This window comes from Ochlerotatus camptorhynchus, unplaced genomic scaffold (assembly GCF_037179485.1).
Source record: "Ochlerotatus camptorhynchus isolate MF236.1 unplaced genomic scaffold, CSIRO-AGI_Acam_v1.1 ptg000330l, whole genome shotgun sequence".
Classification (NCBI taxonomy): Eukaryota; Metazoa; Arthropoda; class Insecta; order Diptera; family Culicidae; genus Ochlerotatus; species Ochlerotatus camptorhynchus.
Window position 1 is genome coordinate 17,196,658 of NW_027040818.1, and position 25,869 is coordinate 17,222,526.

At 41.2% G+C, this 25,869-nt stretch overlaps 1 protein-coding gene across 9 annotated transcripts in view; it reads left to right on the plus strand.

The window, feature by feature from the left end:
- CAP overlaps nucleotides 1-25,869 on the plus strand; it is a 401,038-nt gene that overhangs the window by 303,918 nt on the left and 71,251 nt on the right. For 7 of the 9 annotated variants that reach the window (XM_065230341.1, XM_065230337.1, XM_065230336.1 and 4 more), the window contains 3 exons: nucleotides 15,224-15,405; nucleotides 16,429-20,610; nucleotides 21,168-21,257. In XM_065230341.1, the coding sequence (XP_065086413.1) occupies nucleotides 15,224-15,405; nucleotides 16,429-20,610; nucleotides 21,168-21,257 (4,454 nt within the window). The remainder of the gene's footprint in view (nucleotides 1-15,223; nucleotides 15,406-16,428; nucleotides 20,611-21,167; nucleotides 21,258-25,869) is intronic. The other 2 variants (XM_065230338.1, XM_065230344.1) reach the window with 2 other exon arrangements.

Consider the following 25,869-nt stretch of genomic DNA (forward strand, 5'->3'; position numbering starts at 1 on the left):
TTATTTACCATCAGTGACAAGACAAGCATAGAGCCACAGAACAGATAGGTAACTCCGAGCAAACGGTTTCATCTGAAACTGAGTTCATGCTTATCATGTATTTTTTGCTATTCCTTTCTATTTTCATTTCGCAGTGCACATGATGATTTTAAATCTTGTATAAATTGGTATAGTTACCGTTAAAACATTTAACTAATTGTTTGAACATGCAAACATTAAATTTTCTATTTCTTTTCAATGCTTGGCCAAAACAATCATTATTGACGTAATTCTAGCGGTTTTGTTTGAATAAGTGAATAGGGTATTACATTGCTTTGCATAAAATCACTATTAGTATAACAATTTGTTTGAACCAATTATAAACATATTTGATGGGATGTTGGTGAAATGTCTCGTACAACTATGCTACTGGCTGTTCCGACTCTGTATGATAATAATAAGATTCGATGCCTCCGCCATTCAATGGAATAGTGTGCACATTTTTTTCTGAGAGAAATGTGTTCGATGACTGAAAAGTTACAACTGTTATTGTGTGTGCACTTTTTTCGAAGACAATGCTTAAAGGTTTATTTTGCTTCAACCACAAAGTCAAAAAGTTAAATAACTTTCTTATTTCGCAACCAAAATCTATGAAAGTTTCAAGGCACATTGAAAAAAAACGCAATATTTATCCAAGAAATAAGCAAAGCGCCACGAATCAATAGCAAGAAAACTAAACCAATTTCCTTACATAACCACTGATTTCAATGTTAAAAGTGTAAAGATTTGTCTTTATCAAGTGCACCAGCACGACTGTTGGAAGTTTAATAATTTGTAGGTCACGACTAAGTGAATTATTTGTAATTTACGTCATGTCAAATAGTCCAAAAATATTAACTATTTAAAAAAATCTAAAATTTGACTGCATTGACGCCCTCTTGTGTGCAATATATAGTTTCAAATACATTTGATGAATTTTTAATGATGTTTATACCTTAAATTCATAAATCCACTAATAAGCTAAAACTATACAAATATGCCAATAAAGATCATGTGTCAAATAAGCTGTGCAATAGACTGATGCAAAGTTTGACTTTTTCGCTCCACAGTGCTTAAATGGTTTCAAATCGGGTCCTGATTGGCCTCCCAAAGTTACAACTCATTTGGTTAGAAACAGACTTCGCACAAGACATTTGAAGTTTACATGTAAATTACTATGGGAAATCTCAACTTTTTGTTCATTGCCTTCCAGTCTTTTTTCCATATTGAGCTGCGAAACAGTTCGATAGCCATTCTTATAGAAAATTTTCTCAGCTACAACTTTGCTGAAGATCGTTTCTATGTAAAACGAGACAAGAAAAAGTTATTAATTATTTAAGAGATTGGTAATCTTATGACATGATCAAGCAGCTGTTTTGTGGGCAACACTGTATTTTGCAGTGTGACATAGTAGCCATGATTTGTGTGTACACGGTAAGAAAAAAGTACCCAACGGAAAGTTCACTTTTACCTACTTTTGACTAGTTTGTCTCCTTTTCTCCTTCTAATGTTGTCAAAAACGGAGGAGCAAAACCACCCAACAGGGGTAGTAAAGTGTGGGAACCCAACGTTGAGTATAATCATATTTACCTACTTTTGGGTACAACTAACTTACTTTTGGTTAAAAAGCCAGTGGAAAATTCCATACGAATTGCACACAAGTAAATGAAATTTACTTTGACCCGCTTTACCTACTTTTGGGTTCCTGCACTATAGTGCCGAGATGAGTGAAAAGAACTTAATTTTGGGTACTTTTTTCTAACCGTGTAGTATTCAACGCCCCAAAAAACCAATGTTGCCTGCTGAGCAGTTGATTGAGCATGATCATAAGACATCAGCGCATTGAACCATTGATAACTTTCGATCCTTGCATTTAATTGAAAAGTGGTCTTCAGCAAAGTTGTAACTGGAAAAATTTCCTACAAGTTCAGTTGAAAACTTTTGTAGCAGACCGATATGGCAAATTATTAGATAGACATGAACAAAAATCTTGGTTTTACCATAGTAATTCCCATACAAACTTCAAATGATTTGTGCCATCTCAGTTTCTCACCAAATGGGTTCAAATTTTGAGAGGTTAGTCAGGATCCGATTTGGAATCGTTTAAGTATTGTGGAGCGAAAATTTCAAATTTTGCATCACTCTACTGTGCATGCATAACATAATTATAATCCGTTGCGTTTGGCTTTTCAATACTAGCAATCTTTAGTAAAAAAAATGATTTAGCGTACTTTAATAAAACGGTAAAGTTTTCATTTGATTCACATGATCAAAATATTAGGATAGTACTGTACAATTCTTGTTGTCAATTATACCAGAACCAGCAATGCCAAATTGAAAGAAAAATATTAAATCCTAGAACACAACTAACCTTGGATTAAAAACTGCTAAAGCCACTATGTACTGATGAGCATACAAATGTTACATGTAAAAGTAACATGACAACATATTGAATTATTTGATCAAAAAAGTCAAAGGCATTAAGCAAAGGAATGCAAAAATTATTATCACACACGCAACGAATCGAAAAGTCTGGGAAAACTGGCAACTGGCCAATTCCTATGTCGAGTGTGGTGTCCCAATAACTGCTACCAGGAGGACTGAAAGAACAAAAGAGACGGCAAGTTACTATAAATATGCTACATAACAGATAAGCTCGTATTCGCTTTCCCTCTCATAAATCGTAAACAATGGGGTCATCCGTCGTGAATGGAACGATTTTTTTTTTCTACGACGAAATGCATTATCATTTCGCTTTTTCTGAACCACGGTTTTTACGCATAAAAAGTGAAAGAAGGAACGTGTTTTGCTTTTTAACACAAACGCAGACGGCTATGAGAAATGCCATTGGGGTAAAGAGAGTTTCCCTGCCATTCCTTCGACATATCCTCTAACAACCCAAGTTATTTTCAAATCCTACAGGTAGAGTGATCTGCATGTGTATTGAATATAGTTTTGAGAATTCAGGATGAATGAAACATTGAATATTTTTTAATTGGGTTCTCTAAGGGTATTGAGGTAAAGGCATATTCGTAATCTACATTAAACATGGAATCGAAATCCGAAATTTGATCAAAATTAGAGCACCGGAACTTTTTTAAATAAGTGCGATTACATTAGCAAATATCGCCATCTTAGCGCCCCTCAGTGGGACTTTGTATGGGAGCGAGCTGTCAATTTGTTAGTTTAGTGTCAAATAGTGGAGTTAATATTTTTCCTTTAACTTTGATTTTAAAATCGAGATGAAAGTCTACGGATTTAAAAAAAATAGCGTTGTGCTAAAAAAACGGAGTTCTTTCAGATGATGTATAAAAATCGACACTCTTTTATAAAATTAAAAACAACCCAATTAGGGGGAATGTCGGTTTCGGAACTTCTTTCCCTTTTACCGCAAGGGGAGTAAATGAAGTCTTAGAGTGTTATTTTTTTGCAGAACGACCCTAATAAACGGGTACCATACACTAACAATAACATTAATAGTATGAGCATACCACATAAAGTTGGGATGATATCCCGAATTGGTGGTTAGGCGCTTCTTATGGTTATTGTTTATGCGGGAATGCATTGGAACATGATACAAATAAATACCCACTGATGATAATAGGTAAAGAAGCATTTCCCCTATTTTCTATCGTTAAACTTTAAATATGTTTTATTCCAAATGTGTTTTTGAATATCAAAGTGTACGGAATTATGATAATCGTACTAGAATTAGCAGAAAAGCATAAATAGTTTTTCTTTGATGTGATCGTCTCACTTCACAATTAGCATTTTACTTACCCTTTGCTTTTGCAGGAAGCATTGATGAAATCTGTGGATAGGAAGTGATATGAGCATACAATAGATAGTAGATAGATTTAGAGGCATGAAATGTAAAATACTTGGCGTAGAGTGATTCGCTAGCGTTAGATTTTTCGAGCATCTAGGATTGAGGTTGAGATGTATCGCCCCTCGATAATGTCACTATTACTAAACAAAAAAAAAATTTTGAAAAGAAATTGCCGATTTTTCTAAAATCTCCATACTGCCAAACAGCTTTATCCACTGCAGTTTGTTTTGGTTGCGTATTTTTTGGTAATATAGCTAATAAACTATAGAGACAGCGCTACAGTATCTCTCCTGAATTCTGGCAGAGTTGCCAGTCTTCTTGATATGATGTCTTCGGTATAATTGTATTTGCCACACAATTATGCTAATGTAAAATGATACCGGCATTGAAAGCTCTCAATAAATAACTGTGGAAGCGCATCTAGAACACTAAGCTTAGAGCACGCAATAAGTTTATATGCAAAGTAGAAGAAGAAACATAAGATTTCAAAACAAGCATATTATCTAAAAAATGAATGAGATGTTCTCATCTTTCCTACAGACACTCTATACATAAGCACTAACAGAAGTGTACACACCTTTCAATATATGAGTCTTGGGTATGTTTGGTATAAATGGTAAAAGGTGGTATAAGTGTAAATAAATTTTTAGTGTAAAAAGCGTTCTCTCCACCGCTAGGTGTCACTACCAATTGAAATTTAAATGCCTCCGTTTCTGATTCCCATGTTACCTATCTGTTCTGTGATAGAGCGGTAGCCAGAAGCGTAGGAAAAAGTGAGACGGAGGAGTTGAGGAGAAGGTTGGAAGCGAACGCAACTAAAGTGTGCGTGTGAAAGCTAAAAGTGTTAACGCCAGAATATTCAAGATTCCGATGTTCCCAAAATCTTAAAGAAGGATTTTACATTGGCGACGAGGAGAAATGGCTGATTTGGACTATAGAATCAAACCTTTCGAATCTTCTCAACTACCTGTCGCGTGGGCAAAGTGGAAGCGAGACTTGGAAGCGTATTTCAATTCTGAAAAGATTGACTCGCAATATGACAGGAGATCAAAATTGCTGTACTTGCTCGGACTCGGACTTGCGTGACATCTACGACAATTAGCCAAAGTGTGGTAATGTATCATACGTTTTGAGTGACCCGCCGTATTATGATGCCACTATTGCTAAATTGGATTCACATTTTGAACCATTTCACCGTTGGACTTATGAGCACCATCAGTTTCGGCAAATCGCTCAGAAGCCTTCACAGCGATTCTCTGATTTTGTTCTTCGTCTAAGAACACAAATCAAACGGTGCGAGTACGAGAAGCCAGATGAGATGATATTGGATCAAATCGTTGAGAAATGTGCTTCGGGAAAGCTTCGCCAAAATGTGCCCTAGAAGGATATGACTCTAGAAGAGGTTGAGGCAATTGGAACCAGCATGGAAGAAAGTGAGAAAAAGCTGAAGGATTTTGAGGATGTCAAAGTAGCTGAAGATGTGAACAGAGTATCTGGAAAGAAAATGGTAAACGAACCGAACCGTGACATGAATGCGCTACAAAAATGGATAAAGCGGGATAATACTCAAGCGTATCGGTCAAACAAACGAAACTTGACCGGAAAACTCTCGGAGCCTGTGTGTTTTGCCTGTGGTCGTCGTGGTTACGTACTGGGAGCCGCATACTGTCCTGCCAAACAAGCTACGTGTTTAAATTGCAGAAGAATAGGACATTTTGCGAGGCAATGTTGCAAGCGCCCTAACAGAGACCCTCGATCAGAGCCAGCTGCAAAAAGGGTACGAGTGGTTCAGGACACTGGTGCTGAAGATAACAAGGAGAGCGATTATATTTTTTAAGCTATGGGCAACAATCCCTTTCCTTTCTATGTGGGAGGAGTGGAAATACCCATGGTAATTGATTCCGGAGCTGCTGCAAATATAATAAATCAATTAACATGGATGGACAAGAAGCGAAAGGGAGTTGTGGTTCGGAACATGGCAACTGAAATTGACCGTGCGCTTACGTGTTACGGATCAGAGGAACAAATGGAAATTACTGGCTGCTTTACGGCAACTATTGCGGGAGGAGGGCATGAGACGGAAGCACAATTCTATGTTGCAAAGAGAGGTCAGCAATGTCTCCTAGGAGATGAGACAGCCAAATCACTCTGTTTTGAAAATTGGATTTGACGTCGGCCGTGTTTCGGAAGAATCTACGATAGAATTTCCGAAGATCAAGGATGTTGTTGTTGAGATACCATTGGACCGGAACGTTCAGCCCGTTCGCCAAGCCTATCGACGTGTTCCTTATGCTCTTGAAGATAAGGGGAAGGAAAATTAGATATGCTGCTTGCGCAAGGGATAATTGAGCGAGTTCACGAACCATCTCCTTGGGTCTCACCACTAGCTCCTGTACTGAAGGACTCGGGAAATGTTCGGCTGTGCATCGACATGCGTCGGGCAAACAAAGCCGTCTTGAGGGAGGCTCATCCTCTGCCTTTGGTGGACGAGATATTGGGATCCGTTGATGGAGCGACTGTTTTTTTTTCAAAAATTTACATAAAGGAGGCCTATCATCAGATGGAGATTTCTAAGGAGCCACGACCAATCACCACATTTATTACGAAGACCGGGCTGTACAGATATAAGAGGTTGATGTTCGGCGTTTCGTGTGCTCCAGAAATTTTCCAGAAAATAATAAAAGCCATTTTGGCCGAATTGGAAGGGATAATTATTTTTCTAGACGACATTGTAGTGTTCGGTTAAATGAGGGCAGAGCATGATAAAAGGTTACAAGCGTTGCTCGAGAGGCTGGAGCAATATGGTGTATTGCTTAACGAGCAAAAATGCGTATATGGTGTGACCGAAATTGAGTTCCTAGGACATGTTCTTAATTCGGAGGGAGTGAAACCAACGGAAAACCGGGTCATGTCCATAAAATGTTAGCGAGAACCTAAAAATGTTTCGGAACTTAGAAGTTTTTTAGGCTTGGTTACATATGTTGGTCGATTTGTGTCTAACCTTGCTGGCAAAACGGAACCCCTGCGGAAACTTCTGCGAACCGGATCAATATTCCGGTGGAAGCAGGAACAAGATGCAGCATTCCAAGATATCAAAGCAGCAGTGTGTAACATCGGATATCTAGGGTTCTTCAATCGTGGTGACCGAACAAAGCTAGTGACAGATGCAAGCCCGGAAGGTTGGATTCCGTACTTTTGCAAGAAAACGAGAAAGGGTAAACCAGAATAATCGCTTTTGCTAGCAGCCGTAATTGATCTGAAGGGTAAATACTTTCAGACAGGAAAGAAGCATTGGCGATCGTATGGGCAATGGAAAAAATCAAACTTTACTTGCTGGAAACACGATTTCAACTAAATAATTACTGATTGTAAGGTTTTGAAATATCTTTTCAACCCTCGATCACGCCTTTGTCTGAGAATCGAGCGTTGGGTCTTCAGCTTCAGGCTTATGATTACGAGATTATTTACGAACCAGGATCGAGTAATCTCGATTGTCGGTGTGTTGTTTTCCGAAAGCATTCGACATATCAACATTCTCCAGATGATAGAACACTCAATTTCCAATGCTATAGTATTAAATGATGTCATACAAGCGACCAAGAATGATACGACGCTCCAAGAGCTTATGCAAGCTTTGGAAACAAATGTTTGGCCAACGAGCGTTAAGGGTTATACGCAGTTCAAAACCGAGCTTAACACGGCGGCTGGAGTTATCATGCAGGGAAATCATTTAGTCATCCCAGAAATTCTTCGATCTAACCGTGAATCAATGAAAAGGTTCTGTAAGAAATTCGGCATTCAGCAGCAGCGAACAACCCCATATTGGCCACAGGCCAATGGAGAGGTCGGGCGTATTGAGAATTCAATTTTGAAACGGTTGCGCATATTACTTGGACAATAGTACGTGGCGCTAATATACACGTGAAATTATAACAAATTAAACATCACGAAATACTGACCAGATAGAAAATTACTGTCTTCGGCAAAGTTGTTCAGGAGATCATAAACTTTTCGCTAGTGGACAGTAGTTCAGAATTTTCTAACTACGTGGTGCTAGTATAAACGTTAAATTTTACATATATACAATCTCAAGAGCCTGACCAACTAGAAAGTTACTGTCTTTAGCAAAAAAAAATAAGTAACATTTAACGAAAAATAAAAATTAAGTATTAAATAAATTAAATAATGATAAAATAACAAATTAAAATTTAAGAAAATTTAAAATAAGCGAACATAAATTTAAATTTTAAATTATGCCATTTTTTGTCCTGTCAATATTATGGAATTCATGGGAGGGGGGACCATAAAATAAAAAATCAATTTGCATCGACCTAAGTGAGATAAGAAAAATATATTTTGGATTTATTTTACTGGTGGAAATTTTCAGGCAGTGGATAAATAAATTAGGGTGTTTCGTTCCCCCTATATACCCCTCATAAATTTTAGTGATACCACGGTATCTCTGATGGAAAACAGTTTCTGAAAAGATCAGCATCGCTGAAACTTCCATCAAATGAAAGTTTAGAGTCTCCCTTTCATTTTAGGTCGATTTCAAAATTTCTTATCGAGGGGTCTCAACGAGACTAACTCAGAGAGTGAGTCACTTTTACTCCATTGAATGGAGAAATTTCTAAAAACGTAGGCTACTCAGCACTTTTGGAAATTTCTCCAGACAACTGAGCAAAGCAATCTAACGACTGAGTTAGTCGAACTGGGTAGATTTTAGTCGTTTCTGGGTAGTTTAGTCACACTCCTAGTAGCGTAAGAATAGCGGTATAATGAAAGAGATGATAATTTTAGACTGTCAGGCCTGTCCTGTATGACTTTGGTCTGTACCTACCTACTTACGATCTCCCATGCGCTCGGTGACAAATTGCGCATTATTCTAGCTAGCTGCGTTTCGGTCATCTGCACGTCCATTCTGATTAATTCTATAGGGGAATTTACGTATTCTCGGCAACCTAAGCAGCGACCTTCTTTCTATAGCCTTTTTCTGTAAGGAACGCACACATATGCAGTATTGGTTTGTTTACAATCTTTTGCTGCCAGCTGCTCTAACAATTTCAGTCGAAAGAATTGTCAAAAACTGTTTTGAAACGCATTTACAAAGCTCCAATCTTCTCTAGTGAGAGCGAGTATTGTCGGCAACCAGTTTTTCTTCGGCAACCGTTCCATTTGAACTGCATGTAAATCTGCTGTTCTATTATCGGCAACTCGAAATCAGCTACAATTTGTAGTGCGAGTGTTGCATTTCAAGAAAACCTTGCTAGATTTCTTTTTCTCTGTGGTAAAAATATAGTCAAATTGAAGCTGAAAGCATAAAGAATCGTTTGCATGCATTCAGCGAAGTGTTTTCGTAAGAAAAACCAGTGAAAATAGTGCTTCAATTTGGGTTGCCGAAAATAGTCTGTCATGCCGAAGCCGTCATTTCCCCTAATACATTATTTCCGGTATGCTGATTATTCATTTTGGCATTTTGTAAGTCAACTCCGAACCCTATGGAAGTTGGAAAATCACTTCTGGACTTCGACGAAGGAATTCTTGCATTCAATGAAAGCGGTGATGATTTAAGTGATGAGGCTATCAGTTAAAATGGTTGTAACACTGAATCGAAACAAGCTAGTTAGGTAAGCAGTTTCCAGAGTGGAAAGATGGTAGGGTTAACTACCCCATTTCCGGCCTATTAGGCACAACCTGCACTTACTCTTTCTTAATCTAGCGCAGTTTAGCACCAAACGGAATGTTAATATTACTGATGGCTTCCAAATTTATTTACCTTTCCGTACGTACCGTAAGATTTGATATAGATAAACCAATCTTTGAGATATTGTCAAAAGTCTAACACTGCTTCTTGACGCCAAACTCGACCCACGGATTCTAAACTCGACCTAACGCATTGAAACGCCATTGAAACACAATTGAATTCACTTCGGCCTATCGGATGATGATAAAAATTGATTCGGTCGGAGCGCTTCTTTTGTTTTTGGGAATAATAGGTGCAAACCTTCATACCACGCGTTCTCATTGACTTCTTTCGGTAGCTTATTAACTAAAGTATCGTACCAAACGCATAATTGACTTGTTAACTATGAAATCATGGATTTATTTGAAGTTTTCTGCTCGATAGACCCAAAATGGGCGATTAGGCCGAAGTAGTTCTCTACCCTATTACGAAGTGGAGGACAGAGCCTTTTACTGCGCCGTCCAACATAAAGGCTAAACTCATCATTCGTATATAGTCAGGGCAGAACTGAGTTCTTTCTTAACTAAATTCACAGAGGATATGATTAATGAAATCGTCCTTTGCTCCAACCTTTCCATGGAAAAAGAAACCTCACGTAAGAAACTTATGGTATTGCTGGGAATTCTTATTCGTAATTGGAACCAAAAAAGGTCATCATACTAATGTCAGCTAAAGGGTGTCGCACATCAAATTGCATCACGGAAAAAACGCTGTAGAAAATTAACCATTAGGTATTTTCTCTTGAAAATTTGGGTAGAAGTAGTTTAGAGTGTATTCTTTACACTGTATTTTTATCGCTGCCAGTTATTCGAAAGTTGGAAAAAATGGCGTCACCCGAAAAGCAACGTCACAAATTGATTTTACGCAAGCACCTGGAAAATCCTCAAATCTCTCATCGGGACATCGGAAAACAACTCGGAATCGTGCAGTCAATGGTGAGTCGTGTGATTAAACGTTACTACGAAACTCGGAGCATCGAACGGAAGGAGAAATGCGGTCAGAATTCTATTAGTAATCAGGATCACAAGCATGTAATGAAAGCGTTTAAGCGGAATCCCAATACGTCGGTCAGGGATGTAGCCAAAAAGTTGAATCACACATCAAGTAAAAAGGTTTTCGAAAGTGTGGAGAAAATTTGAGCCTAAAATATTAAGAAAATAGGCCATTTTTATAATTTGAATACCTTGCTGTAATCAGTCTGTTTACTGTAGCTTCTGTAAACAAATAAAATGTCAGCAAACATATAAAAAACTAAATTAAAATTCCTTCAAAATGCCGTGCCAAGATCAAAAATAGCTTCCTTGGTTGTTTTCCTTTGGTTTGTTTTTTTCCGTCGATCTTGTTTTCCGTGCTGAGCACCAATGCTACCGACGTGCCAGGAAGGCAGCTCCCACACCTGGACCCTACCTATCGACCCATCAACTCATGAACCGGGGACCAACGGCTTTACTTCCCATCCGAAGGAAGGCGTGATCAGAGATGTTATGCCTCAGAACTTCCCGGCGGCGCCGACTGGGATTGAACCCAGGCCTGCTGGGGTGAGAGAACTTCCTTGGTTGTGAAGTAATCTCTTCTTAGAAATAAAATTTCTAAAAATCTCGAAAATCCAGGGTTGTAGTCGGATAAAGGCACTTAATAGCCAAACCAAAAAAGTCGTTTGTTCAGAATGCCAAAATAAGCTTTTTGGCAAAGTTTGGTTCAAATTGGTATGCTGATCAGTTCTCTCTTTTTAGAAGCATCTCATCGGACAAAACCTCACAAATTTAAAAAAAAAATCAAGTCATAAAGGTTCGGTGTATCCAGCAAATTGATCAGGTGTATAATATCTGTGTTTTTACATTATTTGTTTTGATCTAGATCACTCCATTTCGATCTAATTCAGCTTTATCTGTTGAGAAAGCACTCCAAAGTTTTCCAGATAGATGAGAGCTATTTTTTGATACCATTAGAACTGACCTTGATTACTAAATTATTTTGATCTAGATCAGTTATATCTTTTTAGAAGCATCTCATCGGACAAAACCTCAGAACTCCTCTAATTCAAGTAATAGTGGTTTGGTGTCTTCGACAAAGTTGTTCAGGTTAGAGTCGGTGTATAATGAGTCACGCCAAGAGTGAAGTCAAGTCTACCTATTGAACTGTCAAACCGGCTACCTATCGTGCAAAGTAAACAAGCATTACGATGCTACGAAAGGTCCACGAAAGGTATTGCAATCTATCTATCTATATTCTTCTTCTATATATATAAAAATGAATTTCTGTCTGTCTGTCTGTCTGTCTGTCTGTATGACCCTTATAGACTCGGAAACTACTGAACCGATTGGCGAGAAAATTTGTAGACAGGGGTTTTTGGGGCCGTGGAAGGTTCTTATGATGGTTCGAGACCCCTCCCCCTTCTGTAAGGGGGGGCTCCCATACAAATGAAACAGAAATTTCTGCATAACTCGAGAACTAATCAAACAAATGGAACCAAATTAGGCATGTGGGGGCGAGTGTGGGGGTATAAGGAGATAATCATAGGAGGTAGCCCCTTAGATAATAGGGAGAGAGGGCTACGTACAATACAGCATGCTTTTTTTTTAAATCGGCGCATAAACTCAAGCTAATATTGAATCCCGAGCAAGACCGGGCACACTCAGCTAGTAAAATATATGCGGTGAGCTTTAAATAGTCATGGGATACGTTTGGTAATGATCATAAATGAGAATTTCTACTATTTTTTTAGATAATTTAACAAAATCACTGATATAATGATTTACTACAGCAGCTTTTTTTTTTTCTCGAAGTCATTTGAAATTGATGTAGAAGTCCTCTGTTGCCAAGTGAAAAGAAAGGGAATCTTTCGAAAACCGTGATGCGAGTTCAACTGTTTTTCTCTTGGCTAGACTCATTATACACCGAATCTAGTTCAGGTAAATAAGATCTATCTTTTGACACCATTTGTTTTGATCTAGATCACTATGTTTTGATCTAGAGGAGTTCTATATTTTGAGGAAGCACGCAATTAAAACAAAATCTTCTCCAAAATTTTCTAGATCGATATGAGCTATCTTTTGGTACCAGTAAAACTGACCTTGATTACTAAATTTTGATCTAGATCTGAAGCATCTTATCGGACAAAACCTCATGACTACTCAATTTCAAGTCATAGAGGTTTGGTGTCCTCAACAAAGTTGTTCAGGTGAATAATATCTATCTTATCTTATATCATCATATCATCATCATTTATATCATTTGTTTTGATCTAGATCACTAAATTAAGATCTAGATTACCTGTATCATTTGAGGATGCACGCTATTGAAACAAAATCTTCTCCAAATTTTTCCAGTTAATTAAAAGCTATCTTTTGATACGATTAGAACTGACTTTGATTGCTAAATTGTTTTTATCTAGATCAGCTCTATCTTTTGGTAGAAGCATCTTATCGCCCAAAACCTCATAACTCATAAAGTTCAAGTCATAGAGGTTTGGTGTCTTGCGTAAAGTTGTTCAGGTGAATAAGATCTATCATATCACATGTTTTGACATCATTTGGTTTGATCTAGATCATTGCATTTCCTCTAGTTCAGCTCTATATTTTGAGAAAGCACGCTATTAAAACAAAATCTTTTAATATTTTTCTTTCAGATAGTTAAGAGCTATCTTTTGATACGATTAGAAATTACCTTTATTGCTAAATTATTTTGATTCAGATCAGTTCTATCTTTTTAGAAGCATTTAATCGGAGAAAACCTCAGAACTCCTCTAATTCAAGTAATAGAGGTTTGGTGTCTTGGGCAAAGTTGATCAGATGAATAGTATCTATGTGTTGACATCATTCATTTTGATCTAGATCTCCATATTTTGATCTATACCAACTCTATCTTTTGAGAAAGCACGCTTAATAGCAATCAAAATCTTCTCGAAAGTTGTCAAGATAAATAGAAGCTATCTTTTGTTACCATTATCACTGACCTTGATTACTAACATGTTTTGAACTAGATCAGCTCTATCTTTTAGTAGAAGCATATTATCGAAACAAAACCTGCGGCACAGTTGTTCATGTGAATACAAGCTATCTTTTGGCATCGATGGTTTTGATCTAGATCACTTTTTCAAATCGTGATCAGTTCTATATTTTGATAGAAGCATGCAAGTTATGCAAAAACAATCAGATTTTGATTAGTTTATGCTAGATTCCTCAGGGCGAATGGTGTTAGTTTTGTCCTTGTTATCCTTTAGTATAACTAAGGTTTTTAAATTAGATTCAGCATGACTTTTCCTCTGCGAAAAATAGCGAGCCACAAAAACTATTTCAGAGGCCTCCCTTAGCTCAGTCAGTAAAGGTGCAACTACAAAGCAAGACCATGCTGGAATTTTTCGGGTTGGAAAGTTTCTCGACTTTACGGGCATAGAGTATAATTGTACTTGCCACACAATTATACTAATGTAAAATGGTACAGGCATCGAAAACTCTCAATAACTGTTGAAGTGCATCTAGAATACTAAGTTGAGAGCACGCAATAAGCTAAAATGTGATCAGCAGAAAGCTTAGAATGTGAAGAATAAGAAGAAGAAAACAAACCATTTCACCTGTCCAAAACATTCCCAATCAATGGTATGACTCACATGTATACTAGAGCCACGTTGTGAGAAAATTTTGAACTACTGTCAACCAGCCAAAACGTCTTGACCCCCTGAATAAGTTTGCGCAAGACTGTAACTTTCTAGCTGGTCAAGTTCGTTGCACGTGTATACTAGCACCGCGTAGTGATAAAATTCTGAACTATTGTCAACCAACGAAAAGATCTTGACTTCCTGAACAACACTGCCGAAAGCATTTACTTTCAATTTGGACCGGATCTAGAGATATTTCACATGTATACTAGCGCCACGAAGTGAGAAAACTCTTAAACTACTGTCCACCATCCAAAAGGCCTTGACCTCCTGATCAGCTTTACGCAAGACTGTAACTTTCTATCTGGTCAGGATCTCGAGATATATTTCATGCGAGAATTTCACATGTATACAGGCGTCGCGTAGTGAGAAAATTTAAACTACTATTCACCAGCGAAAAAGTGATGATCTGCTGAACAACTTTGCGCCGAAGACAGTAAATTTCAATCTGGTCAGGATCTTGAGAAATTCCAAGTCGTATCCAATTAAGTCAAATCCTACGTAGTATGGACAACGTTCATTCGGTTTCCATTTAAATTTTCCCTATTATCCTCATTTGATGGGGGTTTACTGTAATCAAAGTTTAGTTTGTTAAGTTCAAAACAAGTTTTTTGAGGAATACACGTTGGTTTCAGATCGATTGGTAATCAACAAAATGGCAATGGAAGACTTATATGTGTTGTACAAAGTTAGGTACACTTACGCTCGTTCCCTAGCTCAGCTAGCTCAACCAACTAGCACGAATTTCAGTTGTTCGTGATATTTCATGCTGGCAGATGCTGACGAACTGTTTGCATTATGCTGTCTACTTTTTAGTACAGTTATAGTACACTAGCGCTAGCAAATCAGCACAGATGTAAACACTACATTAACCATCTGTTGAATTTCAATTGCAAACTGTCCGCAAGGCTTTTGCAATTCGCGTTACGGCAAAAATTTGCACTAATTTCCAACGATCATCTATCGTCCTTTTCAGAGCCCTCAGCAAGGAACAGGGTGGCTACGACAGCGACACGACGCTGATCTTCCGCAAGAAGGAAGTCCCGACCAGTGCAGCCCTGAGCCCCATCGAACAGAAACAGTACTACAAGAATATGCAGGCAGGCGGTGAAATCCCTGTCCAAGGATTCCGCAAGCCGGCACCCGAAAAGCCCAAAGGTAAGTCACGAGTTCGGGTTTGTTTTCATCTTACCAAACCTGGTTTTACTATCGGTCACAACATCAGGCGGCAATCCTGATGGATTTTGCTCTCACGCCAAGGTGGAGGATTCAACTGTCACAAAGCAACTTACCACTACTTTACAATTTTCAATCCCTCTCTAATCCTTTTGCTCGGGATCGAAACAACAGTCTATTTGCCTTACAGCCTTACCTCTTTCCCATTTCTCTATCTAAGGATTTATCCGATTCAATTCAAACCGCATGTTATTGCTAATAATTCCACACGTAATAAACATTTCAGGACCAGAATGCACAAAACTAAGGCCGGTGTGTGTGTGTTTCTGTGGTTGTGGCGTTTCAATATTTACTCTCTGATAAATTCCAGCAGGTGTTCTGCCATGCCGGAAGACTCCTGCGTTGTCGTAAATTTTCTGCAACTAATCCACATTGTACATAAAGAAACATATACATATACAAACATGTGCATAGTGTTGCACGCCTGCAAGGTAGACTAACAGAGTAGCACAATGCTGCATGTCCGCTTGCAATTCAAAGCCGGTTATCGGAATCGTAAACGATAATGGCTAGGTATGTGGTCCAAGGTGGTCAATTTACACATAAGCACGTGTAGGAAATTCTTAGCCGATTCAGCATTTGCACATTTTACACCCCCGCACTTCACCTTCACCCGTTTTTGCGTTCACACGTTCAGCACAGTAGATAGCTAAAATAGATGATTGCTTACACTAAAGAGTTCGATTTAATCCCGTCCCGGCGGCAGTCGGGGGCAGCATTCTAACCCTACACCCGTTTGATGGCACCAAAGTGTGTTTGTGTTTATCTGCAGCCTCAGCGTTTTTGTAACAATGAGTGAGCCACATTGCAGCAGCAACAGCAGCAGCAGTAGCAATCTACAACCAAGGTTAAGGTGGGACTATACACATACGGCACCAGAGTGTTAGTACCAAATACAACGAAAATGCTTCAGCGTTCCAAAAACATGCTTCTATTCCCCAACAGATGGCGACAGCGAACTGCAGGTCCAGATTCAGGAGGTTCTCCCTACCATGGCAACCAATCCATTTCTGGTTCCACCGCAGGAGATCACCTGCTATCCGATCACCAGCATCTCACGTCCGCTAGACATGTTCGGGCCGTTTCCGAGGGAGGTCAGATCGTTTGTACCGGTGGCACCACCTGCACCTCCGAATCGCAAGTCTTCCCGCAGCAACTCCACGTTGCGGATCATGTCCCAAATCAAGACCAAAAACTACGACAAGAAAACGGTTGTGGAGACCAGCAGCAGCAGTGGCATGGGGACCCGAACCCTTCGCAAGATCGATCAGTATAGATCCAAATCGGCTGGACCGATCTTTGCCACTTCCTACGTTGCTTCCTCGATCAAAGAGGAGAAGAACCTGGAAAATAGCACCCGCGTAGCCAAGCGATACACGTATCGGGCCAGCTCTAGCAGTCCCGTCAGGAAAGCTAGTCCAAGTCCGGTTGCCTTTGGTAGAGGTATCTCCAAGGAGAGAACCTTCGCCGAAGAGAAGAAACGCTTGGAGGGGAAGCTGCCGAAAGTTTGTGGCAAGGAAGTCACCGTCTCCACCAGCATTCTCCGCAATCCGGAACTCAAGTCACCGAACGAGGTGAAGAAAGCCCTTCGTAGTTCGTACCTTCCATTGGTTATCGATAGACCTGAACGCTTCGCTACGACGTCCAGAGCTCTCCGCCGTATTTCATCCAACTTCAAAAGTGCATCCAGCATCTACTCTTCGAAGCAAAGTCTCAGCAAAGCCAGCACTTCCTCCGTTTGTGGAAAGCCCCAGGAAGACAAAGCCCTCAAAGTAACCGTTTCCGTATCATCTCGCGGTAAAGAACTGGTGCGTGCCTCCACCACTCAGAAACCCCAGAAGACCAAAGGCAAAATTTCACCTACCATAACCATCAAGTCCAACATTCAGAAGGTCACCAAAAGTCTAGGCCTCAAGTCCAAGACTCCATCCACCCAAAGCCTGGCCCGTACCAACTCAACTTTCTCCATCGATTCCACCAACTCGAAGCGCAAGTCCCGTGCATCGTTCATCCCCACCAGCTTCACCTCAAAAAAGTCCAACCCCTCAAATCCGACCACCCGCAAAGAACCCAACAAACCCTCCAGAAAATCAAAGAGAATCGAGAGCTACAGCGAGCGCATCGTCCAGCAGAACGACCTCGTCCGGACGAATTCTTTTTTCCAGAATCTATTCCTGAGGAAATCCTCACCGGCTCCACCCGGGTGCAACTCCGGAGCCGATCCACCTCAGACCTCGTCGGTCCGGGAGAAGGCTCGCTTGTGGAACAGCTTATCGGCGAAATCCGAACCCTCGTTGAAGCAACCGAACTACTATCTCACCCAGGCGAAGCCCGTATCGTTATCGAAGTTCAAAACCATGGATACCAGATACGGTGGATGCCGTAGCGGTGAGAGTCCGACCATGGATGCCGCCACAACCGGTGAGGTCATCGAACAGGTTCAGCGGTACGAGTCTTTGATGCAGTTGACCGACGAGGAGGAAGAGTTCGGGTACTTGCGTGGACGCAGCATGAAGATAGACTACAGCTATCACGAACGGAGCAAGAGTGAACCACCGGTACAGACTTTGATCGCTGAAGTGGTCCAACCGGATGCTCCCAGAACCATTTTGGGACGCAAGTCAGTTGAATATTCGCAAACAACCAAGCGCTCGTCTCGTTCCCCATCCTGTAGACGCATTCAGCACCTAAAAGGGGAAGGACACGTCAAGAAGATCGTACGCGCACGTAGTCTGAGTACTACGGATCGCAGTGCGAATCAGTGCTCGGATGAGTTGATTCGAAGCCACTCTATGAACCTGGGCAGCTACGAGAAGCATGGTCCAATTTGTCGTCATAGACGATCGGATCGGTTTCAGGATTTGAATGACTTCTACTGCAGTTTGGAGCGATTGGGTCAGCTCGAAAAGGTGACTTCGTCGACGGATTTGCGTCCACGACGTAAGGACGAGGAGATTATTGACTTTGATTTGTGGAGAAAGGTTCGCGATCAGGAAAAGGTGGAACGAGAGTTGAACCAACTGCTGTACCGGTTGAAACAGGATCAGAGGGACAAGGATCTGATGTTTTTGGCACACGATCCGGATGATATCCGTTGGAAGTATGATTTAGATACGGGGTTGAGGAACAAAGAGAAGTCCGTGGAGGATTTAAAGGGCCAGTTGAGCAAGAAGGTGTTGCATTTCGAAGAGTTTACCAAGAGGGAGTTGGATACGAAGAAGGATCACTACAAACCACTGTGGAGGGGATCATCGGTGGTGGATGTTGCTTCGCAGATGGCGGAAAAGTACAGCGGATCGGTATCGCTGGAAGCGGACAAGCGATATGGTATTAGTAACAATCTCTTGAGTACGCTTTCGAGCGATCAAATGAAGAAGTTGAAGAGTCAACTGACTGAGATCTACTGCAACAAAGAAGAATTAAAGGCGGTGGCTAAAGAGGAGTACGTGATTCACGTCCCGGAAGAGAGGAGCAAGTCGGCTTCCAGTACGCTGAAAGTGCGGAGCAACTCAGTGCTGACTAAGGATCAGGTTAACGAGGCACAGTTCAAGCCAAGGCTTGAGAAGGAAAGTAAAGTCGCTGCGATCCAGAAGACATTCGAACAGAAAAACAGGCAGGAAGCTCTGTGTCAGGAGCTGAAGAGTAAGATCTTGGAAAAGCATGCCAGCCATACACTGCCAACTATGAAGAAGAAGGAACGACCGTCCATCCTTCCACAAAAGGAAGAATATTTTTCGCTGCAAACGGACTACCGAATGATGCAAGGTGGACTGAAGTTTGAGGAAGCTAGAGAAGAAGTCGTTATGCGGAAGGCGAGACCGCTGGACAGAGAAAGACCGCATTCGTATTGCGAAACCGAGAGTGTTTCTTCGGAAACGAGCAACAGGACGGTGATTTTCAGGAATACATCTGACGACGTCAAAAGTAAGATCAAGTACTTTGAGGAGAGGCGCCAAGAAGATGAGCCTGCCGTAACGGTTTACCATGCTAGGGAATCATCGACGGATGAGGACGACAATGCTAAGGTGTCCGAGGAACGAACCATAGAGGTCAAGACATCCCAGGGTGTGTCACCGCTGTTGAACTCCCAGTCCTATACAGATTTGAAGGATCTGTTCGGTGAGAAGCCTTCGATGACCTATTCGTACAGCTATCAGGAAGGCAAACGGTCTCCAAAAAACTTCACATTTCGTTCGCGTAGCTCAACTCCAGAGTACGCGACGTGCATACAAACTGGAGAAGTGAAGAAGATTAAGGACCAATTCGAGAGTTTGGATGCAAATATGTGGAAGCAACCATCAAGAGACACCAGTCCTCGGCAGTACCAGAGCGATTCCGAGTTGAACCGCCCATTTGGAGAGAGGGAAAGTGCTAAGGCCAGCAGGAGAATCACAGTCAGACAGCACGAAACCGGGGATGTAACGAGGATGACTCACAAATACGAAGTACAGTCGCGAGCGCGTAGCCGGAAGAGGAAGGAACGGGCTCATTCGCCGATTCCAAAAAACCCGCTACGCAGGGATGACCGCTTCATGCCGCACATCAACGTCATCAGCAAGACGGCATCCCTGAAGCGGGAGATCAAGAGCGCTCGTTCCCCGCAGAGGGAGCGATCAACGAGCGGCGGTTGCAGCGGAGGTCGTGGAGAGGTCGAGAAGATCAAGAGTAAGTTTGAAACGGTGGAGAACCTGTCGATATTGGGTAAGATGTACACTTCTGTTCCGGACATTCGCGAGCTTAAAGATATCTCCAACTACCTTTCCGGTCCCTGGGTAGCGCACCAGTATCCCAAGCCCGCGGACAATGCACGCTCGATCACTGCACCAGACCAGTCGCCCCAGGGGCAGAAGCCTGGCCGTCGTCACCGCCGCCGAAGTGACAAGCTTCGATCCTGTTCCACCTCACCGCCACGACACAAGGACAAACAGGACGGGACCGCTTTTCTGAAACAGTTCTACGACATCTTCGCCGACCAGAAGTTCGACCCGAGCATTCATCGGCCGAAGTATCGCTACGTCCCGGACCGGCAGCTGAACGCAGAATATCTCTGGAAGAAGATTCAGACGATGACTGGCGGCGGCGGTAGCGGAGGTGGTTGCACTGCCAAGGCTTCCGTCACCTTCGAAGGTTCCCCGTTTTGTTTGAAATGACTTCTTCCTTTCGAATTGCACCATACCATTTCCATCTGTAGAGACACACCTACTTCATACATGTATACGTGGACAAAGGGGCTCGACATGCTATATCAATGCTTCTACTGACCGAAGACTACAAATCGTGGAGTGGACACTAACCGTAACCGCTTAAGGTTCAACAAACCATCATTGTTTTTTCAATCATCATCAAAAAATTAAAAGCAGTTTTTTCATTCAAATTCAAAATTCTGCAAACGAAAATGTCATCATTGCATTCTACTGGCCTAACGGAACACAGTGATGATATTTTCATTGGCAGAATTTTGAATTTGAACGAAAAAACTACTTTCGATGATTGAATTCAATGATGGTTTGTTGAATCTTAAACGAGACTACTACTTTCGAACTTCTTCTATCCCTTCATCTTTTTCTTTCTGTACACTTTCCTTCTTGTCCTATTCTCTTCTAGCATCTAAGTACTGTAGTTCCTTGAGTTCTCATTGTTTTTGTTCGATTACCTCCGACCTTCCCATTATTCCCATCATATAGAATTTAGTAACGTGCCTCCAGCGCCTCCCATGAAAGGAACGCCACTGCCCAACTCCTCCTCCCCGTACTCGAAGAGCTCGAACGAACCAGGTGAGTAGAATCCTCCGGATGCAACATCATTCATTGCTCCTAGTTTTAGAAGTTGATAAAATCCCAATTTTACCTAGCAAGGTGTTCACATTCGTAAGGTTGTAAACAAACCACGCTGTCACTTAGAATTGAACTACCTTGCGAGTGTGAACAGCTTGCTACCAGCATGGATGTAAGTAAAAGCATTCTAGATCGAATAGCATGCACCAAATGCATGTAAATTGGTTAGAAAATACGTAGTACACCATTTGACAGCTCCCTTTCAACAAATTTGTCTCATGTCACAAGCCGCACGAATGTAAACAAAATGCGACCTCACGGTCAGGTGGAAGCCATACACAACGGTTGGTAAAGCAAAATACCGCAAAAGAAAATTACTTCACGATGACGAATTGCCAATGCTAATCGGGTGTCACCCTTTCCAACATGTCCAACGCCCAAGTACCACTGCGGCACCATATCCAGAGCATAGACCGACAGGCAGTGTAAAAAAAATGATGAAATGAAATTGACGATAATGGTCAATAATCTCGGCTTCTCTCGTCGTTTGCTTCCCTTCCGGCTTCGAGGTGGGCTTGGAGGGAAGAAAAAAAAAAGTGCAACGACTGCTGCATCTTTCACAACACCCATCGCACGAACGAACGGACGGACAAACGAGGAAGTCGTTGTCACTTCACTTTCACGAATGGCATTTTCTCGCCGTTTGCGTCTCTGTGTTGCTGTCGGTTGCTTGGCAACCCGAGTAAACCACAGACGAGGGCGCGGATGGATTTGAGTGCACTCACTCGAAAAAAAAGTGACACAATGATGAACACTAAGGATTCATGACAAATTAATTGCCCGCAGCTTGGTCATTTTTTCTCTAGTTAGTGAACTCAAATTAATCGGTGCATTCGTCTACTGTAGCTTGATTGTGTTCAAATGTTGACATTCATCACAGTTAGTTGGATTCTCTCGAAGCTTACTATAGACGAGTGCACGGGTGAACTTTTGTTCATCTACTGAAAAAAAAATTGACACAACAGCGGGGCCCTGTTTACTAAAAATGAACACATGAATAATGCTCGCGTAAATTTTGAAAAGGGACTATCAACTTTTGGAAACAATTTGCTAAGTGTTTTTCACGAGAACCGAAGTACGCCCACGCAAACTAAGAACACTATCCGGAAGGGGAGAATTTCCCCTACCTGATGGTGTTGTTAGTTTTCGTGAGCGTATTCGGTTGGCGCGAAAAAGGCTTAACAAGTTTCGTGTACATATGTTTATAGACCCGTTTCAAATGGTACGCTAGTATTATTCATGTGTTCATTTTTAGTAAACAGGACCCCGCTGTCGTGTCACTTTTTGCCGAGTCTGCGAACTCAAATCCATCCGTGCACTCGTCTATAGAATGCTGCACGCTTACTTCACGAATGAACGCGATGAACCTGCATTCATCAGTTTGAATCTTTAAAAAAACATTTTAAAGAAATTCAATTTTTCTATAAGTCCATATAAACAAACCACCGCCAGATGTCAAAAGAAGTTAGGTTAACCCGATGGTGCAGCTCCCTATAGACGAGTGCACGGATGGATTTGAGTTCACTCACTCGGCAAAAAGTGACACAAAGTGGGCCCCGCTGTTGTGTCACTTTTTGTCGAGTGAGTGAACTCAAATCCATCCGTGCACTCGTCTATAGTCCTCTCCAGCCGGGTTCGTATTGATGCGATTTGCGTGTGTTAGTGAGATGAAATTTTTTGTTAGCTGTGAGAAATTTTTTGTTGGCTGTAAGAACTGTCATTCTAAAGTAAAAATAAACAACATAACGAAAACAAACCCTACGCTTGCACGGTAACAGTAGCTAACAGTTACTACTTACACTGATAGGCAAAATAAAGTGCCCACCCCATCATTTTTTGAATTTCTCTCATTTATTTGGTTCAAATTAAAGTAAATACACTGTAGTATTTTTTATATCTTATTCTTTATATTCTTTTTAAGTTTCACTTATAGAATACCAGATAAAAAGAAGAGACTGACTCGAAGAAAAAAAAATCAAAATGGGTGTAAAAAAGAACAGTGACAAAAAAAAGTGCCCACTGCATTTTAACTCCAGAAAACATAAAATAAAGTAAAAGAATACCAGCCTAATAGTTAATGTGTCCTCCTTTGGCCTTCAGGACCAGCTGCAGGCGCTTCGGCATGCTCTCCACTAGATTCTTCAGGTGCTGTGGATCTAGTTCTTCCCAGGCGCGCTCCAGGGCTTCAAAATAGTTATTTTTATTGGTAACACCAGTTTTGTCAACCCTGGCATCGAGAATCGCCCACAAATTCTCGATGGGGTTGAGGTCCGGGCTTTGTGGAGGCCATTCCAGTGGTTTAATTCGACATGACCGGAAGAAAGACTTAGTCTTCTTGGCAGTATGCTTCGGATCGTTGTCCTGCTGGAATACGAATTTCTCCTCAAGGCCCGTCTGGATCAGCGAAACTTCCAGATTTTCCCGCAGGATGTCGATGTAGGAATCTGCCGTCATTATCCCGTCGATTTTCACCAGGCTTCCCACTCCACCCCACGAAAAGCACCCCCAGACCATCACATTTCCTCCTCCATGCTTCACCGTGCCTTGTATGTGGCGCTCCTGAAGCTCCTCACCCGATCTACACCACACACGAACCCGTCGCTTCCGGTTGAACAGTTCGAATTTTGATTCGTCCGTCCAGAGAACCGTTTTCCAGAACTCTAGGGGCTTATCAGCATGCTCCTTAGCAAACTTAAGCCGTTTGACTTTGTTTGCCTTGCTGATAAATGGGCGCTTCCGAGCAACTTTGCTGTTCAACCCCTGTGCTACGAGACGGCGACGAACAGTTCGACTGGAAACTGTTAGCTGAAGAGCCTCCTGGATCTCGCGGACAGTTACCTTCGGGTTCTTCTTCACTTCACGCATGATCTTGGTGTCCGTTCTCGCATCCGTTTTGCGCATCCTGCCTCTGCCAGGGCGATCCACCACTGATCCGAACGATTTCATTTTCTGCAGAATTTTCCCGACCGCTGTTTTGCTGATATTGTACTTCCTAGCGACAGACCGGTGCGATTCACCGTTTTGCACATCACGAACAACCAATTTTCGGATACACACGGGAATTGCTTTCGAAATCACTACGTCCTCCATTTTTTTCAACTGATTCAAATGCGATCACGTGTACAAATGCACCAGTTCCACCCGTTTGCTTCAATACATGTCAAACTTTCAAAACAAAAACAATCGAGGGGTTTTCCGATGGAAACTTATCGAAAACATACCGATTTTTGAAGTGGGCACTTTTTTTTGTCACTGTTTTCTTTTTCAATCCAAATTGATTTTCTTTTACTTCAAGTAAAACTTTATATTTTCAGTATTCCATAGGTGTAACTTTAAAAGAATAATAAAGGTAAGACATCGAAACAGACTACGGTGTGTTTATTTGAATTTGAACCAAATAAATGAGAGAAATTTCAAAAATGATGGGGTGGGCACTTTATTTTGCCTATCAGTGTAATTGGCATAATGAATTACTCATTAATTAGTAGTGGCGCTTTTATTGACAATGGGTTCACTTTTAGTCATAAATGGAAGTTTGATTCTTACCGTGCACATGACAGTATACGCTAGTGTGTGTAAAATTATGTTATCAGTGTAGTGTTCGTGAGATCCTGCTTGGAGAACTCAATAGACGCGTACACAGATGAATTTGAGTTCACTCACTCGACAAAAAAGTGACACAAACTGTGGGCAATGTCAACCAATCATGAACACTAAATGTTCATTATTCATTTTTCATGAACATTAAGTGCCCGCAACTTGTGCCACTTTTTCTCAAGTGAGTGGCCTCAAATCTATCCGTGCACTGGTCTATAGGATGCTGCACGCTGACGTCACGAATGAACGCGATGAACCCGCGTTCATGAGTTTGACATCCAGTGGAGGTTTTCGCCAGATATCAAAAAAGTGAGATTAACGAGATAGTACCACTACCTATGGATCCAATCATCATTACCGATTCATAAACCGTTGGTGTCAATTTTTAATCGGGTCCCCGCCGGGAAGCCCGGACTGTCAAACTCCTTTCCAAAGCCGGTCGGAAACACGTGTTCGCTGCGAAACGACAAGCACCCGGTCACCATCAGCTTCTCTCGATTAGGTATGCGAGTTTTGATTATGTTATCTACGCACACCTCCGTGTCTCGTCTCTTGCATCCGCCGTTCGTTTTTGGCTACACTGAAGAAGACTGCATGTCCAGTTTCTACATTCAAAGCTAAGTAGACGTCGATTGTATCTTTTCCAGTTCGGTTAGGTTATAAAACAAAACTGTTTCCGGACGACGACGATGGTGGCAGTTTCATCAACCGGTCAGCATCAGCACTCGAGTTTATTTCAGTTACTGTGGGGACGTAATTTGTGATTCGTCGCGATCACTTTCAAATTGTCTAATTATTTATGAATGGCCCTTATATTTGAAATGACGTTTCACATTCATCTAGTGATGTCGGATTTTTATTCGTATAAAATCGATTAACGAAGCGATAGTTAAAATATTTGTAATCGGTTGCATCTATCGACATAAACACCAGAGGATCATCATCCATCGTTTCC